This window comes from Hyaena hyaena, unplaced genomic scaffold (assembly GCF_003009895.1).
Source record: "Hyaena hyaena isolate Hyena2069 unplaced genomic scaffold, ASM300989v1 scaffold_1158, whole genome shotgun sequence".
Lineage (NCBI taxonomy): Eukaryota > Metazoa > Chordata > Mammalia > Carnivora > Hyaenidae > Hyaena > Hyaena hyaena.
The window spans coordinates 34,906-54,843 of record NW_024081790.1 but is presented as its reverse complement, the minus strand read 5'-3'; the positions used below and the strand labels follow the sequence as shown (position 1 = coordinate 54,843).

Here is a 19,938-nt window from a genome sequence, read left to right as displayed (position 1 = left end):
AGTGAGAACTCTAAATGATATAAGCCTCATTCAGAAATATGGTATTCTTAATTTCTTGGTACTTCCTACATCTCTGTTGAGCTAACAATTTTGTACTTCTAATTATGATGGCTCCCTAATAAGATGCAAGGAGTAAGAATCATAGGTAACTTTGAAAGAGTAAAATACACTAACAGGATTTAAATTGGTATTTAAAAGCATTATTCTATATAAATATCCCCCAACCCAGGAAGAATTTCTTGCTCATATGTGTAAAGAGAATTGAAGGAGAGACAATTTTTTAAACCTAAAATCTAATATAAAAGAATAAAATTTCAATTTTAACCCAATGTAAAAATCATATTCAGAAACTTTGTTTCAACAAGGCCTAGAAAGCTCTACAATTAATTCCTTTAGGTTTCAAATTCTGATAGTGGGGAGAAAAACACAACAAAACAACTAACAGAATGAAAAGAAACCACCACCACCCTTCATAATGCCATTCATTCATTCAACAATCACTGAGTATCTGCTAATGATTCAAATGCCAACTATTACATTCAAAGATTTCACAACCTGGTGTTTCAGGTAATCTATTTGGCTTTGTCCTTGACATCACTGACATTAAGCACGCTGTACTTGTGTTTCTGATAATGGAACAGAGGCAATAACAGTTTAAAACAACCATCATCAATGAATGATGAGACTACAAATGATGAGGTCAGTACCAGTGAGAGAACATCAGTTCCAAATGTGTACCTGCTCTGATGAGCAAGAAATGGACCCATGACACTTCCAACTTCCAACCGCATCCCTGAAGCTTCCTGGTATGAATTAAAGTTGAGACAAGCTGCTCCACTCTCCTCTGGTTTCTGCTAAGAAAACAGTCAGCTGGAAACCAGTATTTAATCTAGGAAAATATCCATTATATTTGCCTGCTCTGTCAGGGGCAAGAAATAGAGCCAGACAGGCATGCAGCAGACTCCCGGATAGCTGAGAGAACACTCATTAGTGTGAAAATTTCCAGGCTCAAAATTAAGAAGGGTCTGGACATACCAGTGACTCAACTAAGATGTGGGTTATTAGGAAGAGGATGCTCTTTTAGTTTAGAGTCAAATAGCAAGACTGAAGCAGTTCATTATAATCAAATGAACTTCTGGAAAATCCAGGCACTCTGTGTGTGTGTGTGTGTGTGTGTGTGTGTGTGTGTGTGTGTTTATGGGCAAGTATAGAAAAATAGCAGAGACCTGGGGGTAATGTCTTCACTTACAGTTGAGAAATTCAAAATTGACATATGTGGTTTTTTTGGGAGGAAAGAACTAATTGCACTGTGTCAATTATGAATTTACTGGCTCTCAGCTCCAGATTCACCCTTCAGTGCTTGCTCTGTAATAATGGTTGGGACTCTCCAAGAATTTCTGGTTTATACCAAGCACTGTGTTAAGTGTTTATCAGCAGAGGGCTCTAAAGAAATATGACAAGGGGAAGGAGGCATCTGTTTCAGGTGCCCTTGTGCTGCATTTTTGCTTGGTCTTGTTCCTGCGGCATGGACCATCAATGATGGATGTGTGTGACTACACCCAGTGGTGCCATGATCATGCAGTCCCTCAGTGAACTCAAAGTCTCAGCCTGGGCTTAGTGACCACCATCATGGGGCCCTCTCAGCCTCATACCCACAGCAGCACTCCACTCTTTCTATGAGCCTCCCACCAGCACCAGTTGCCTATATCCTGGCAAGTTGTTGTTTGCCTGGTAACTGTGGACCAGCTCTGGCTTAGGCAACCCAGTGAAGCTGCAACCCTCTGGCTCCAATGAGTACTGATCTGCCTCATCCTATAGGAGGGTGTCTGTCTATAAGCTCTCCTTCATTGTATATACCACCCCCCTTCATCCTAGGGAATGCTTTATAGTCTCTTTATATCTATATAGGTACTTTTCTATGATAGCTTAATAATTATTTAGATTAAACTTATTTTGTTCAAGTTATAGGTTGATTTCTGTCTCCAGACTGATTCCATTACCTTGATGAGGAAATGTTTCTATTTACAGTGACTGTAACTGTAGTTAAAAATCTCCATAGTGTCAAAAACATCCATAATGTCTTTGATCACATAAAGAATGGTCTCAGATGAAGACAGCCCTTCAATTTATCACTTCATGTGACCACACTACTTTCTACTGATTTTGTGAATTATCACCAAAGAATTATGGCATTTACACCTTACTCCAATACCCCAAATTAATGAGAAAGGTTAATTTAGTTTGTTCACAGCTAGTAAGTGCCAGAATGAGGTCAGGACACCAAATCTCTTTAACTCTCAAATTGGTGCTCTTTCTACTACATTACTCTTGTCTCACTTGACTCCTCAACAAAAACAAATATTCTTTGAGAACAAGGATTGTACACTCAGAGTCAGTCTGTGTAAGCAATTTATAATGCATAATGTGATCAGCAAATGTAATGTTAGCAAGAATACCCATATAAATATACTGATGTACATACTGTCTATGCAGATCATAATAAGACATATTAAAAACAGATTATCTTAATTTTTATGTATGGCCACATTCCTTTTAGTGTATACACATATTTTCTTTTTGTCCCAGAAAAGACAAGGTGTTTTTTTTTTTTCACCTCCAACATATCTATCTGATTTCTTCTTTTCTCCTTAAGCTATTGATTGTGAAGTTAAGTTACAGTTAAAATAATTAATAAGGCAATTAACCATCAAAATTTCAAAACTTGAAGATAGTCTAATACAACACTCAAGAAGTCAATGCCTATTTCAGTAATAGTATTAGCATATATCTTCAGGGTGATCACACAAAAAGAGAGTGAAGGGGGCCAAGACAGAAGAGTCACATTAACTGTGAAAACAAAGAAGTATCTTAATTCTTTTCGTCTATAAAAGTATTAGAATTCATGTTTTAATGAGATGGCCTATAATTTGAATGTCCAAATGCTACAGTTATAACTTAAATGTCAACTGTGCAAAAAAAAAAAAAATTCCATTTTAAATGGCTCCAAACCACAGCTATAATTGCCAAAGCTGACTTTTCAAAGCATTAGGGACCTTCTGAACACCAATGTAAAATTATTTTTATGATGTCATTTGAGTGCCACTATTTTTAAGAAATCTCTAAAGATAAAATATTAATATGATAATTTTTATTTTATTATGGGGCATGCTGCTGCCCTAGTACCTATATCCTCAATGTTTGATGTGATCAGAAGAAAGATATGCTTACAAAAATGATATGATGTAGATGGTGGGGCACAGTCTCAAATGAGCTCTTTATCTTCTCTTCTGAGCTCTTTCCTTGGATCTGTTGCTTTTATGTAGTTTTAGCTATTTCAAGACTAGATATCAGAGAATGCATAATACTCTCAGCCCAGATGGAGTTTAGGAGTAAAGAACTCATACATGCAAAGATAGAAAAAAATTACACAGAATGTTTATGAAATAAGACAAATAGGTAACATGCCAAAATAAGCGTAATTCATGATAAAACCCAAATTAGTAAAGAAAAATAGGTTGGAGGGAAAAGAGAAAAGAGAGAAGAAAACATTCATTAGAATTTCCTTTCTAGAAACTGTAAAGTACAGTTATATAAACAAAAAGATAATTTTACACTAACATAATAAAATAGGCATTCACTGTATTTATTCTTCCCATTATTTTTTATTAAAGCAATGAGGATAAAATGTGTAATCAGGGCCAAGGCCTAACTGAGAGGGAAATACCAGATCAATAGAGGAGAAATACCTTACTGCTTATCATTAGACAACAATCACTCAGATACAGAGTGCACTGGTGATCTGCATTTCCTTTCAGTCCTTTATGGCTGCACTGTGCCATCAGTTCCATTATACTTAATTGACAAATTCAAAGGAAACCCAAGTTATCGTTTCTTTTTGCTCCTTCTCACATTTTATATTCATAGGCATCGCTGTCTGCAACCAACCAGCCAACCAACTCGTTTTTCTAACAAGCCTTTTGGTCTTCAGAGTCTACTGCTTTTGAATTTTAAGCATAAAAAAACTCCTATTTTAAAGATAAGTACGGTGAACATCAAGAAATCTAGCATGTGTATCATAAAATTATCCATTGAAAACTGTCAGGATTATAAATATAATAGAATGTATGCTTGTATAATTTTTAATTATAAAAGCAATGCAAACTAATTGAAGAAAACTGGGAAGATATTTGAAATTAAAACAATCAGATGTTATTTTACCAAGCAAAGTAAATATTAATATAAAATATTTTCTTTTCAAATTTTCAACAGTGATGATCTGTTATGTTTGTAATGCTTTTAATCTGGTTATTACTTGACATTATCATTTAGAATCTTTCCTTTAACACTGGAACATATTTTATGTATATTCATAAATATCATTTATTCATTAATTATATAATCAGATATAATTTAAAATAGTAACTATGAATAGTAAATATTTCATCCTGTAATTGCACCATAATTTACTGAAGCATCACCTTATTATTTTCTGTTTTTCACTATCAGACAGAATGCTACATTAAATACTTATTGTTGTGTATTATAATTTATTTTTAGACCAGATTCCCAAGATAGTTTGGGAATATAGATTCTGGAGCCAGACTGCCTGAGTTAAATCCTACCTTAAATCCTTTCCATCTGTGTCACTTTGGGAAAGTCAACTAATCTTTCTATACTTAGGTTTCTTCATCTGTAAAATGGACATGATGGTATTAATACTCATCTCCCAAGGCTGTTATGAGGACCAAATAATTAGTTTATACTTAACACTTGAAATAGCACCTGCACCCTACTGTAAATACTACAAAAATATTAGCATTAATATTTTTGAGCCTTGAAATGGCCTAAAACTTAAAAAGGTTTAATGAGCACAAATGTCTAACAGTAAGGCATGCCCATTCTAATTTCATTGGATTCTTGCCAGCATTTGAGTATTTTTAGTCTGTATTTTTATGTGTGTATGTATTTGTGTTAATGAATTGATAGGTGAAAATTTGTATTTTATTACTGTGTTACAGGGATCCCTTGTTTTCTGAGGAAAATTGCCACTGGAAGATAATGGTAGTCTTTGTAGTTTAATTTAGGGATGCAGAGCTTGTCTCCTTAAGAGATCAATAAATCTAATGATATGTGCATTATTTTTCTGATTTAGCCAATGATATTTTTCTGTTTAACAACCCTCATTTATTTATTTGTTTATTTATTTATTTATCTTAAATAGTTTATTGTCAAGTTGGTTTCCATATAACAAACACCCAATGCTCATCCCACAAGTGCCCTCCCTCATGCCCATCATCCCCCTTCCCCTCTCTCCCACCCCCATCAGCATTCAGTTTGTTCTCAGAATTCAAGAGTCTCTTATGGTTTGCCTCCCTCCCTTTCCCCAACTATTTTTCCCCTTCTTCTCCCTTATGGTCCTCCATTAGCTTCCTCCTAATCCACCTATATGTGCAAACATATGGTATCTGTCCTTCTCTGACTGACTTATTTCGCTCAGCATAACACCCTCAAGTTCCATCCATGTTGCTACACATGGCCAGATGTCATTCTTTCTCATTGCCATGTAGTATTCCATTGTATAAATATACCACATCTTAATCCATTCATCAGTTGATGGACATTGAGGCTCTTTCCATGTTTTGGCTATTTTTGAGAGTGCTGCTATGAACATTGGGGTACATGTGCCCCTATGCATCAGCACTCCTCTATCCCTTGGGTAAATTCCTAGCAGTGCTACTGCTGTAACAACCCTCATTTAAAAAAAGCAGCACTCATATATTTGTTTTATTCTTCACGGTCTGTGACAGATTCAATGTTTGCACTTCCCCCTAAATTCTTACGCTGAAACTTAATCCCCACTGTGATGGTTTTTGGGAGTGGAGCCTTTTTGAGAGGTGACTAGGTCATAAGGGCAGAGCCCTCTTAAATTGGATGAGTGTCCTTATAAGAGACCCCAAAGGGCTCCTTCACTCTTTCCATCAATGTGAAGACCCTCTATAAATCGGGAAACAGGCTCTCACTAGACACCGAGTCTGCAGGTACCGTTATCTTGGACTGCCCAACCTTCAGAAATGTAAGAAAGATGTGTTGTTTAAGCCCCCGAGTCTAAGGTATTTTTTTGTTATAGTAGTGTGAATGGACTAAGACACCATGGCAATTGGTTTTGTTCTTCATCTCCAGCCCTTTGCTATAAGTTTCCTATTCTAGAATTTGAAACTTTTGCTTCATTTATTTAGTAAACTTACTCAAATCCATTTTCTTTTTTTTTTTTAATATTTTTTAAATTTATTTCTAGGAGAGAGAGAGAGAGAGACAGCGTGAGCAGGGGAGGGTCAGAGAGAGAGGGAGTCACAGACTGAAACAGGCTCCAGGCTCTGAGCTGGCAGTCAGCACAGAGCCAGACGCGGGGCTCGAACCCACGAACCGCGAGATCATGACCTGAGCGAAAGTCGGACGCTTAACCGACTAAGCCACCCAGGCGCCCCTCAAATCCATTTTCAGTAAGATACTTTAGTCATCTTGCTTATCTAGAAATATCTTTTTGTTGCTCTCACGGATGAATGATAATTTAGGTTTAAACATTTTGGGGCATTGTTTTTCTTACAGATTTTCAATCAGACAACAAAAAGAAAAAAAAAAGGCATCCAAATCAGCAAGGAAGAAGTCAAACTTTCACTCTTCAGATGACATGATACTCTATGTGTAAAACCCAAAATACTGCACCAAAAAAACTGCTAGAACTGATACATGAATTGAGCAAAGTTGCAGGATATAAAATCAATGCAGAGAAATCGGTTACATTTCTATACACCAGTAATGAAGCAGCAGAAAGAGAAATCAAGGAACTGACCCCATTTACAACTGCAAAAAAAAGTAAGATATCTAGGAATAAATGTAACCAAAGAGGTAAACAATCTGTATGCTAAAAAGTATAGAGAGCTTATGAAAGAAATTGAAGAAGATACACAAACAAAAAGGAAAAATATTCCATGCACATGGATCAGAAGAACAAATATTGCTAAAATGCAGATACTACCCAAAGCAATCTACACATTCAAATGCAATTCCTATCAAAATAACACTAGCATTCTTCACAGAGCTAGAACAAACAATCCTAAAATTTGTATGGAATCATGAAAGACCCTAATGGCCAAAGTAATGTTGAAAAAGAAAACCAAAGCTGGGAGCATCACAGTTTGGGACTTCAAGATGTATTACAAAGCTGTAATCATCAAGACAGCATGGTATTGGCACAAAAACAGACACAGAGATCAATGGAACAGAATAGAGAACCCAGAAACGGACCCACAAATGTATGGCCAACTCATCTTCAACAAAACAAGAAAGAATATCCAATGGAAAAAAGACAGTCTCTTCAGCAAATGGTGCTGGGAAAACTGGACAGAGACATGCAGAGAAATGAACCTGGACTACTTTCTTATACCATACACAAAAATAAACTCAAAATGGATGAAAGACTTAAATGTGACACATGAAACCATCAAAATCCTAGAGGAGAAAACAGGAAGCAAACTCTGTGACCTAGGTTGCAGTAACTTCTTTGTTGTTGAAGTTCTTGCTGTTTATTTTTTTTTCTTAAATAGTTTATTGTCAAGTTGGTTTCCATGTAACACCCAGTGTTCATCCCAACAAGTGCCTTCCTCCATACCCATCACTCCCCTTCCCTTCTCTCCCACCCCCATCAGCCCTCAGTTTGTTCTCAGCATTCAAGAGTCTCTCATGGTTTGCCTTCCTCCCTCTCCCCAACTATTTTTCCTCTTCTTCTCCCCCATGGTCCTCCAGTAACTTCTTACTTGACTTGTCTCCAGAGGAAAGGGAAACAAAAGCAAACACAAACTTTTGGGACCTCATCAAGATAAAAAGCTTCTGCACAGCGAAGGAAACAATCAACAAAACTAAAAGGCAATGACAAAATAGGAGAAGATATTTACATATGACATACTGACAAAGGGTTAGTATCCAAAATATATAAAGAACTTATCAAACAAACTCAACACCCAAAAACCAAATAATCCTGTGAAGAACTGGGCAAAAGACATAAACAGACACTTTTCCAAAGAAGACATCCAGATGGCTAACAGACACCTGAAAAAAATGCTCAACATCCCTCATCGTCAGAGAAATACAAATCAAAACCACAATGAGATACTACCTCACAGCTATGAGAATGGCTAAAATTAACAACTCAGGAAACAGCAGATGTTGGTGAGTATGTGGGGAAAGGGAAACGCTTTTGCAGTGCTGGTGAGAATGCAAACTGGAGTAGCCACACTGGAAAACAGTATGGAGGTTCCTTAAAAAATTAAAAATAGAACTTCCCTATGACTCAGCAATTGGACTACTAGGTACTTATCCAAAGGATATAAAAATGCTGATTTGAAGGGGCACATGCACCCCAATGTTTATAGCAGCACTATCAACAACAGCCAGATTATGGAAAGAGCCCAAATGTCCACGAACTGACAAATGGATAAAGAAGATGTGGTATCTCTCCCTCTCCCTCCTCCCTCTCCCTCCCTCCCTCTCTCTCTCTCTCTCTCTCTCTCTCTCTCTCTCTCACACACACACACACACACACAGAAATATTACTTGGTGATGAAAAAGAATGAAGTCATGCCATGAAGTCATGCCATTTGCAATAACATGGATGGAAGTAGAATATATTATACTAAGCAAAATAAGTCAGTCAGAGAAAAATAAATGTTATGATTTCACTCATGTAGAATTTAAGAAATAAAACACATGAACATAGGGGAAGGGAGGGAAAATTAAGATACAAACAGAGAGGGAGGCAAACCATAAGAGTCTCTTAAATACAGAGATCAAACTGAGGGTTGCTGGAGGGGTGCTGAGTTGGGGAATGGGCTAAATGAATGATAGGCATTAAAGAGGACACTTGTTAGGATGAGCACTAGGTGTTATATGTAAGTGATGAATCACTAAATTCCACTCCTAATGATTATTATGTTAACTAGATTGGATTTAAATTAAAAAATATAAAAAAACAGAAAAAAGATTTACGGATTTTAATTGTTTTCTGGCAGTTATGCAGTTATGGTTTCAGAGTAGACATCTGAATTCAATATAATTTTTATTTCTTTGAAGCGAAAACTTCTCATGTATCTCTTCCCACTAGTTAACTGTAGTTGCTTCTTTTTAAAAAAAAATTTTTGTATGTTTTTATTTATTTCTGAGAGAGAGAGAGAGAGAGGGTGAGCAGGGGAGGGTCAGAGAGAAAGGGAGATACAGAATTTGAAGCAGTCTCCAGGCTCTGAGCTAGGTGTCAGCACAGAGCCCGATGCGGGGCTCGAACCCACAAACTGTGAGATCATGACCTGAGCCGAAGTCGGATGCTTAACCGACTGAGCCATCCAGGCGCCCTAACTGTAGCTGCTTCTTGACATAGAAACTATAATATATTAAAGAAAATATCTTGAAATCATCACCTTTCCAATTCACTTTCTGACTTTGTTGAGAAATTAAATTTTCCCAATTTGATTCCTAAATTATTCTATTATAACCTTAATTATTTCCTCTTGTCTTCTTTAGAAACTTATAATTAGTTGAAGGTGGGCTAACCATAATCTATCTTCTATAGCCATTATATTCTTCATTATATTCTTTCATTTTTTGTCTTTTTATTAATTTACTAATAATTTGAGTGTCAAAAAAGTTTACTTTGTGTCTTACTGTTTCAATTTTCTGCAATAACCAACATGTTTTTTACTGCTTTCAGCATGGTTTAATTTCTATTTGCATGTTCTCAGTTTTTTTTTTTTATTAAAAAAAAATTTTTTTTTTATGTTTTATTTATTTCTAGGAGAGAGAGACAGCGTGAGCAGGGGAGGGTCAGAGAGAGAGGGAGTCACAGACCGAAAGAGGCTCCAGGCTCTGAGCTGGCAGTCAGCACAGAGCCCGACGCGGGGCTCGAACCCACGAACCGCGAGATCATGACCTAAGCGAAAGTTGGACGCTTAACCGACTAAGCCACCCAGGCGCCCCCCATGTTCTCAGTTTTAAGGACTGTGTTTTTGTTTTTTTTTTTTTTTAGTTTATTTTGAGCTCAGTTTATAGTGGCCTTATTTTCTTTATAGTATGGTATTCTATTTTAATGTAAACACTTTTAATTCTTACTGAGATCATTAAATAGATGTTCTTAATAAATTTTCTTCATAGAAAGATTTTCTTCTGATATATGAGGGATAGTTAACCTCCTTTTTCTCATTCTTTTTCTTTACTTATCCCTAAATAAAGATCTATTTCAGGAAAAGACACACCTCACCTTCCTCTTTAAAAGCCTCCTCTACTCCCCAGACAAAATGCAGATATAGGGATTGGATCTGGACAGAGACAGTTGATGTTCTAGTGCATATCTCAAGTTACTGTAATATTTACTCATTTGTATGAGTACTCTGACTCAAGTGTCACAGAAACAAGGAGAACATTCAGAATCAGTCACAATTTGATTCCAAACAAGTTATATCAAAACACAAGCTTTTTATTTTCTGGTGCACATAAAAAAGAAAAAGGGAAACTGAAAACAAACATAAATAAATATTGTAAAGAAGGTAATGAGGTTATAAATAATTGTACTTAAATATATTAATATTCTCATTTTACATATTAAGAACAAAGTCAACTACAAACATCAAATCATTATGTTATATACTTGAAACTAATATAATGTTATGTGTAAATCAGCAATAAATTTTTTTTAATTGTTAAAATTTACCTTAAAAATATCAAAGAAAGTTAAACTACTTGACTAAGGTCACTGAGATACAAACTGTTAGAATTAGGGTTCAGGGATGCCTTGGTGGCCCAGGTCATGACCTCACAGTTTGTGAGTTCAAGCTCCATGTCTGGCTCTATGCTGACAGCTCAGAGCCTGGATCCTGCTTCAGATTCTGCACTTCTCTCTCTCTCTCTCTCTCTCTCTCTCTCTCCCTCCCTTTCCTCCACTTATGCTCTGTTTCTCTCTCTCTCAAAAATAAAAAAAAAACATTAAAAAAAGTTTTTAGAAAGAATTAGGGTTCAGACAGTCCTTTAGACTTAGCACGAGTTCCTCTACACTACAGGAAATCTGGAAAGATACTAGTATCATATATGCCAAGCGGTATAATGTACTCTTTATTATTTTTTAAGAAGAATTCTTATTGTGAGGAAAGCAGCACAGAAGTATATAACCTCCTACTAAAGACTAGCCCATCTTTACATAAAAAGGCCAGGAAGGGAGAAGTGGAAAGAGACAAATACCATGTGATTTCTCTCATATGTGGAATTTAAGAAACCTAAAAAACAACAAAGGGGAAAAAAGAGAGAGAGAGGCAAACCATGAAACAGAGTCTTAACTACACAGAGCAAACTGATGGTTACCAGAGGGAAGGGGGTGGGAGGATGGGTGACATAGGTGATGGGGATTAAGGAGTACGCTTGTAATGAGCAGCGGTGATGTATGGAAGTGTTGAATCACTATTTTGTACACCTGGAAATAATACTACACTGTATGTTAACTAACTGGAATTTAAATACAAACTTAAAACAATGTTAACAAAAAAATAAAATAGGAGAACTGTAAAAAAAAAAGAAACAAAATAAAGTGCTTTCTGAGCTGAACTTCTTGGTTAATGCCATACACAGTGTCAATCATCATCAAACAAGATCTTTAAATTCTCACTAGCTTGAATGCAGAATTGCCCAAGTAAAGATATAGCATTCATTTCTAAACTTCTTTAATGTTACTTATGTTGAAACTCATTTCTAAAAGAAGTGAAAAAGTTATCAGGACAGATGTACATCAACCAAGACATGGATTTACAAAGAAAAGCAGCAAACTATTCATTAACAAAATGGAGATACCTTTCTATAAAAGTATAGTATACTCACACTCCATTTCTAGTAATAAAATATCTGCAAAGTGATTAACTGATTTGGTACATATTGCCAAATTAAAATTTGGAAGGTTATTTGGGGAGTATAGAATCTGATCAAAGGCAGATTGATTATTTTATTAAGGTTGATGATGATGATAGGTTGTTTATCCCATTATACAATCAAATACTTTTCCCTGATATCTTTTTGTCAGAAATGAATGATAAAAAGTTCTGATTTTAAACTCTCTTTTTTTCTAGGTTCTTCATTATAGTCCATCCTTGCTACATACTACAATCTTAAAATTTTTATCATATTATACTAAATGTTCTTATTAGGATACAAAAGAATGACTCTAATATAACCTGTTCTTCTATGCTTTTACACTTTTTATGTTCTTTTATACTTTTCCTATAAAATATACTGGGCTCATTTTTAATAGGCTATAGCTTTTTATTTATTAGTCAAACAAAGAAATATTTTCAAGATGAAAATAAACCCAAGTAAACTTACCACATGAAGAATTTTATTCTCTGTTTCATACACAGTACAATCCTTTAAAAAAAGAAATATATACATTAGTTTTTTAAAAAATCAAGCATTCTTTTTAAAATACTTTCTTAGGAAATGTACTACAATTTGAAGAAGTCTCGACAATTCAACCAAAACCAGCAATTAGAATGTGAAAAAAATCTGGAAAGCTATATACCAAAATATAGTGGATAGCTCTGATGGTCAGTTACAGAGATATGCTTATATTTGCTTAAATATATTTTCTAATTTTACACACAATACAATAGAGAATAATATACTTTAGAAAAAAATATTGCAACCATTTTCTATCTAAACTTTTTACATGTGATAAATATATTTTGTTGAAATATTTCCAACATTTCAAATACTAATTTATTATAGATTGGAACATTAAAAAAAACCTAATATGTATTTATATAGTCATATCTTAATCACAAAAATGCTTTTATATTTTCAATTATTGCCAGTTATTTAATAACCTTTATATAAAATTAGTACATATCAAGTTAATAGTTCTTACATAAATTTAAATCCTCGAAATTGTAAAAAAAATTTTTTTTTAAATCACCATTGTTTTACCTGCAATTGCTAGACTTATAATGAGGAAACATATAGCAAAATGATCTTTGCTTAGAAACTTCAGGTTTCTATGGCTTAATTTCCTGAAGAAATTTATAAAATGGGCATGACATTAGTAGTAACATAATAAGGATGTTGTGAGGATTAAATGAGAAAATGGATGAATGGCTTAGTACAGTATCTGGCATACAGTGATAAAATATTTTAATTATGAATTATTGTTGTTCTGGGTCTTGATTTTAAGAATGTAAACTAATTACCTTTACTTCAAAATATAAGTTAACTAATTATTATTTGGCTATCTAATTTTGAAAAAGTATCCACGTTTCACAGTACTGCAGATTTTAAGGAACGATGGCCCATTTCATTTCTTTCCCTGAATTTAATTTTAACAAAAGAAATCCTTTATCAATAGTTTTTGATAAAGCCATTTCACCACAATACCTTGTCAGAAGTAGTACATATTCTTATCAGGGCTAAAAGTTTTAAGTTTACATTTAGCCCTGATTCATTTCATAAACAGGGCTTTTGTGCCAAAGAAGTTTGTTACAACTGAATTATTGTGCAGAGGAGGCAAGGTAGAGATAAAGCATTTACATTGGGAAAGTACACTGTACTTACATCAGAGTTTGGAAGAGTCCAATTTTATAGAATTAATTTCAGACACAATTACATTGGTAAGAGATGATTTGGGAAAAGGTGGAAAGTTGCCTAGTTTCCCCAAGCTGCCTCTACAACTTGCTTCAGCTATCTATCATGGAAATGTTTGATTATTTACCTACCTTCCCAGAATCAGAGAATATGATTAAATGTTCAAACTTCAAAGGGATTCTCCTCAAGGAAAAAAGTAAATATGATCTAAATGTATATCTTGCTAGTGATCACACAGCAATAATCACACAGAGAATAACTATTTCAAGTTCTTTAAAATATAATACTTTACTTGCACATCCCTAGTATGACATAACAAAAAGAACTATTAAACAAAATCTAATACTATTGTCAGTAATCATATTGTTTATCAGTTGTTAGTTTGTTATTGTTTTGCTGAAACTACTGTGTTTCATAAGATAAAACAACTGAACAATTATGAGATACTACTATCATTCTATCATTTTTTGGTGTCCTAAGTCATTTTAGCATGAGACAAAGCAGATACATATATAAGAAGGTAAATAGAACCTAGAGTCTCTTGATGCATTATGTACACACATGTGTATGTATTTCTTAGTTCAGCCCACTGAAATGACATAAGTGAGTAATAAATAAACTCGTCAAAATTAGTGATTTTCAAATATCATTTCCTGGGCCTTTCGTCAAGGAAAATGGTGGATTCCAGATCTGGGAATATGAATGTACAAGATGAGCCTGGATTATACTGTGACACACTTAGAAGCTATCAAACTCTACAAGGATTGTTTGTCAGCAGGACTCAGAAGTCAATGTGAAGATATTCTCATTGGCCAAAGATGGAGAAATTGGGGAATCTAAAAAAAAAAAAATAGCTGTAATGGATGGAAACAGTAAACTAAATATTAGTTTTATTTATATGTATTAATACATTTGATACTAAATTTAAAAAATTATTTATTAGCTTTACAAAGTCCTTTTTTATTTTAAGAGAGAAAGAGAGAGTGTATGTGTGCATGAGTAGGGGAGGGGCAGAGACAGAGGGAGACAGAGAATCCCAAGCAGGCTCAGTGTTGTCAGTGTAGAGCCTGAGGCAGGGCTCGATCCCATTAACCATGAAAACATGGCCTGAGCCGAAATCAGGAGTTAGTTAAGCGTCCGCCTTTGGCTCAGGTCATGATCACACAGTTTGTGAGTTCAAGCCCTGATTGAGCTCAGAGCCTGGAGCCTCTTCGGATTCTGTGTCTCCCTCTCTGCCCCTCTCCCACTTGCTCTTTCTCACTCTCTCAAAAATAAACAAACATTAAATGTATCAAGTACACCCAAATATATTTACTAATAGTTGTATAATGCTGAATATATTAAACAAATTGGACAATGCATAATAGATGTACTTTTCCTCTTTTTTCAGCAAATATTAATCAACTGTCTTCAGGATACAGAGATGAATAAAACATGTCCCCTGACTTAGAAAAGCACAGTTTAAGGTGACAGGCATTCATATAAGTAAGTTATACAGAATCTCAAAATCTTCATGAAGTTTGTTTCAATAATTTTACAAGTATAAATGCCACAATAATATACAAATCAACATGTTAAAGGTCAATTATTTAAAATCTTAAAATACTGATATGTTTCTCATTAAAACACAAAGTGACCACTGTGTTGTGTTATACAATGCTCAAGTCAAATTTCAAACTTTGTAGAAACTTTCAACAGCTGCTGCTCCTCAGTGACTAAAAGAAATATATCTATAATTCAAGCTTTAAGATTATTCAAAGAATGAAATACTGACCCATACTTGATAATTCTGACATGAACCCAAATGACAAAGTATAAAAGAGATAGATCAGGTGATTGAAGTGGCCAAGGTTTTACATCAGTCTAAAAAACTGTCACAAATATTAAAATTCAAATATTTGTCACAAATATTTATTTGAAATAAACAAAACTAAAGGACTATAAAAGAAATTGAAATAATTAAATTTTCAAAGGATGGTAGGTTACATTTGTAGCATATTCACACATGTGAACCCATTAAAGCTTAAATCTGTACTAACATATTTGGGACACTCACAATTACTATAATAAAGGCAGGGCCATAGGGCTGGGGGAGCAGACTAACTCTGCCTTAAAAAAATTAGAAAAGGAAGCTTTTAATTGGGTTTTGGAAAAAGTAGGTTTTTGGCAAAAAAAAGGTATTACTGCAAAAGCAATAAAACTACACTCTGTTAAACTACTGCTGTAATTTTCAGATTTTCGTTCTGTATCCACATAAGAATCACTTGGAAACTGGGTTAAAATTGCCTATTCCCAGGTTTAGCCCCAGATATACAGACAGAGTAGACCTGGAGTGGGGGGCCCCAGGATGATTTTGATAAAGACGGTATTTTGAAAAACAATGTATTTTATGGGAAATCCTGTGATAGAAGAATGCCAAACCAAAAATGATCAAATATATAAAATCCATAAGACAGTAGATGGATTTAAAAATAGTATCTGCTGGCTCACTCCGGTTTTCAATTCCTCAGAGCTGTGTGCATTTTGTTACACATTACCACAATTTATTGGTTGTTTTTTCTTTTTTTCCTCCGATTAAATTTATTTCTTTCTTTAATCACTTACTTCTCTGAATAACTGCATCTACTTGTTTATATCTCTACTTTCAGCCAGACTGGCCTTTTTATTATTGAAAGCCAAAGGCTTTCACAAAGGTTTGGGATACAGCATAATAAAAACAAAAGAAAACAGAACAACAAAAAAAGTATATATTAACCTATTTTATATTAGGGAGAAGAACAGAATCTAATGACTGTGTTTTATTAGTTAAATTATCATGTAAGGAGTTCATTTTATCATGCTTAGTATTTAAATAGCCTTAGGTACCTTAGGGTATTAATTTTATTAATAAGTTATTTTATTTCCATCAAGATGTGAATTTAAAATATTTGCTTTTCAAGTATAGTTTTATTTTATTAACACTTAGGGTCAAATATTTTCCCAAAAGATCATACCCCAAATTTTAAGAACAAAATAGCACTGAATATGGAGAAATCCACATTTTTAAGAACCTATTCATGCTAAGGAAAGGTACACCTCTGATGTTCTACTTATTTTTAGGTTAGGATTAAATTTAGATTTTTAAAATTGGATATAGAGCTATGGCACTATATACTCCCAGGAATTCTCTTCGGTAGCTCATGCTGTCTTTTACTATGCATGCAAAACGACACTTGCAATTTCTTCTATATCCTTTTCTATACAATGCTTCTACAAACCATGTGATGTATATTTAAATGCCTCCAATTCCTAACAAGACAATATTCATAAAAACAATGAGTGTTTATTCAGTTTTGATCATTTTTTCTTTTTGAAAAGTTTAAGTATGCACAGAAACTGTCTCCCACAGATGAGCTATGTGCCCACACAGGATCATAATCAGTTATAGTTTTTGTGAAACAGTGATGCAATTGCCCTACTGAGCAGAATACTCAGAAACACTTCTATCCTGTATGTTACCATTGATGATTCATACTTTGTCAATAAGTTTTAAGCATCTTGGGGTCAAGATGTTCAGTAAAAGCCGTATTTCTCATCAACTGTGTATTGGAGCCATAGGAACAGTTCACAGGTTATTAATATCGAATATATAAAGCAAGAGAGTGAAGGTAAATAGTATATGTCTCAAATGCTGTATACAATTCTATTTCATGGAACTTTAGAACTATAAATGCCATAAATTTTCATATGTCTCTTTTTGGTATATTATATAGTATGCTTGTACAAATCATTTAAGAATTTTGTTTTGCTTACATGTAGTATTTAAATGATTCATCTATGCAAAGCTTTAATAATGGTACCGTCATATCAAATACTTCACATATTCTATTGTTAAGCTATCAAAATGTCTTCAATGCTTAAGTGACTAATTCATGAGTTACTGATACTTTTATTCACTCATTCATTTATTCAAGTCACAATTCCATTCACCAAAAAAAGGGTTTTTTTTTTTGGCACATCTTCTAAATGCAATTCACTATCAGGCACTATTAGGTAATCAAAGATAAATGAAACTTGGTCCTTGGCCATCATCATTTAATTATTTAGCAGAGAAAACATTCAAATAATAATATAAGGTACATGACAAATGCTAACAGAAGATCTCATAAAAAAGGATATAAACGCTAACTTGTTAACTCGGGAATGACCTTCTGGAGGAGATATTTTACTAACTTTAAATAGCTTTTAAATATGGAAATTTATTAGGAGTTCACAGAGAAAGACCATTTCACTTTGTGCAAACACGATGAACAAAGGCATAATCAGAAGTAAGCATACCAGGCTAGAGCATAAGATATGTGGAATGAATGCAACAGGAAAGAAAGTCTAGAAAATAACATGAGGTCATGTTGTGGAGAGCTACCAATGCTAACCTGGAGAAATTTTGTTTTGAAGGGAATAAAATTTTTATTTTTCTATAATAATCTATTTTGAAGTCTCATTCCACCAGGATTGCACTTAACTTGATCAACTGATAATTTCTTGTGACTTTATTTTGGAAGGGGCTGAGGTCAGGTAGCTTACATAGTGCCATGGCTGGTGTTAAAGAGCAATGTTTTAAATTTTTTATTTGTTTTTTATTTTTGAGACAGAGAGAGCATGAGTGGGGAAGGGGCAGTGAGAGAGAGAGACACAGAATCTGAAACAGGCTCCAGGCTCTGAGCTGTCAGCACAGAACCCGATGCGGGGCTAGAACCCATGAACTGTGAGATCATGCATGACTTGAGCCAAAGTCAGACGCTTAACCGACTGAGCCACCTAGGTGCCCCAAAGAGCAATGTTTTAAAATGGTGAGTGAGTGTATTGGGGGAGAGGGTGGAGAAGTGGAGTTCAAACTCTAGCTAATAACTCTAATACCATCTCTTCTTGTTCTTTTTCTAATAGTTGTTCTTCCTTTCCCTTGGAGGAAACTATCATGTCATGTCTCAGATAAAGAATCTCTGCAAAGCTGTGTATGTTCCTAAATACAACAAGTAGACATTTCATACCTAGGGAAGATGGAGGAGTGTGTACTTTACTCTGATACAAGGAAGTGCTCAAAGATGTCTGAGCATGGGAAATATGTCATCAAATATATGTTTCATGAAAACAATGGGGAAGAAATTGTGAATTTGGAAGGGAAAAAAACTGGAGGCAGCAAGATCAATTGGAATGCTCTTTCAACAGAAAATGTAATATATAATCAAAGCTTGAACTGAGGTTATGATGGTGGAGGGGGAGATAAGGAGAGGTGGATGTTCTACAGGTAGCCAGGAATGAGAATTCGGTGACCAATACATTAGACACAGATAATAATGTGGAAAGGAAAGTTAAACACTACTCCAGGGGTTCAAACCTGAGCAAATGGATGAATGGCTGAGTAGAGACGGTAGGAGAGAATTTAAGGAAAATAAAATAATTATATTTGGGGAATGTGAAATTAGAAGTGGCTGAAAGGACATTTTATACAAAGTTGTCCAGTAAGCAACTGAAAAATCTGAATTGGATCTAAAACAGAGCCAGATCTGGGAGTATTTACACTAAAGTGATAGTTAAAGGTACAAGAAAACAATAATAAATCCATTTAAAAAATGTATAGTGAGAGGATAGCTGAAGACTGCTCGGACAATGCTTGTATTTAGGAGCAGTAAGGAAGGGTTAGTTGCATAGCCATGAGTAGATGGAGAAAGTGGTGTTACAGAGACATTTATTAAAACTTATAGTGATAGTGCTCGCTTCGGCAGCACATATACTAAAATTGGAACGATACAGAGAAGATTAGCACGGCCCTTGCGCAAGGATGACATGCAAATTCGTGAAGCGTTCCATATTTTTAAATGGTGGGGGAAAGGGAGAGAGGCAAACCATAAGAGACTCTTGAATGCTGACAAAAACTGAGGACTGATGGATGTGGTGGGGAGGAGGGATGGGCATGGAGGAGGGCACTTGTGGGGATGAGCACTGGGTGTTATGTGGAAACTAATTTGACAATAAACTATTTATAAAAAAAAAACTTATAGTGATAATAGAAATATCATAATTATGTTCTATGTCTGTGCTGCCTAAAATTCAGTAGTTTTCAGGCATATGTGGCTATTGAACAATTAAAATGTGCAAAGGAAAAAGTAGATTTGTAATTTTACTTAGTTTTAACTAATTTAAATTTATATTTCAATTGCCACATGCAGTTAGTGGTCACCATGCTAGTCAGAAGGTCAGGTCTAGAGAAATATACTATGGTCCATCCAACAGTTACAAAATGGG

General features: G+C 34.6%; 1 protein-coding gene and 1 non-coding gene across 2 annotated transcripts in view; one reads left to right on the top strand and one right to left on the bottom strand.

Annotated features, from left to right (window-relative positions):
• Window positions 1–19,938, bottom strand: part of CNKSR2 (connector enhancer of kinase suppressor of Ras 2) — a gene marked incomplete at its 5' end in the record, with an annotated part of 194,760 nt that overhangs the window by 154,243 nt on the left and 20,579 nt on the right. The window contains one exon of the mRNA XM_039222554.1: window positions 12,406–12,447. Coding sequence (XP_039078485.1) covers window positions 12,406–12,447 — 42 coding nt within the window. The remainder of the gene's footprint in view (window positions 1–12,405; window positions 12,448–19,938) is intronic.
• LOC120224323 lies at window positions 19,403–19,509 on the top strand. Its single transcript, XR_005526530.1, has one exon. It is a non-coding gene; the product is annotated as a U6 spliceosomal RNA (small nuclear RNA).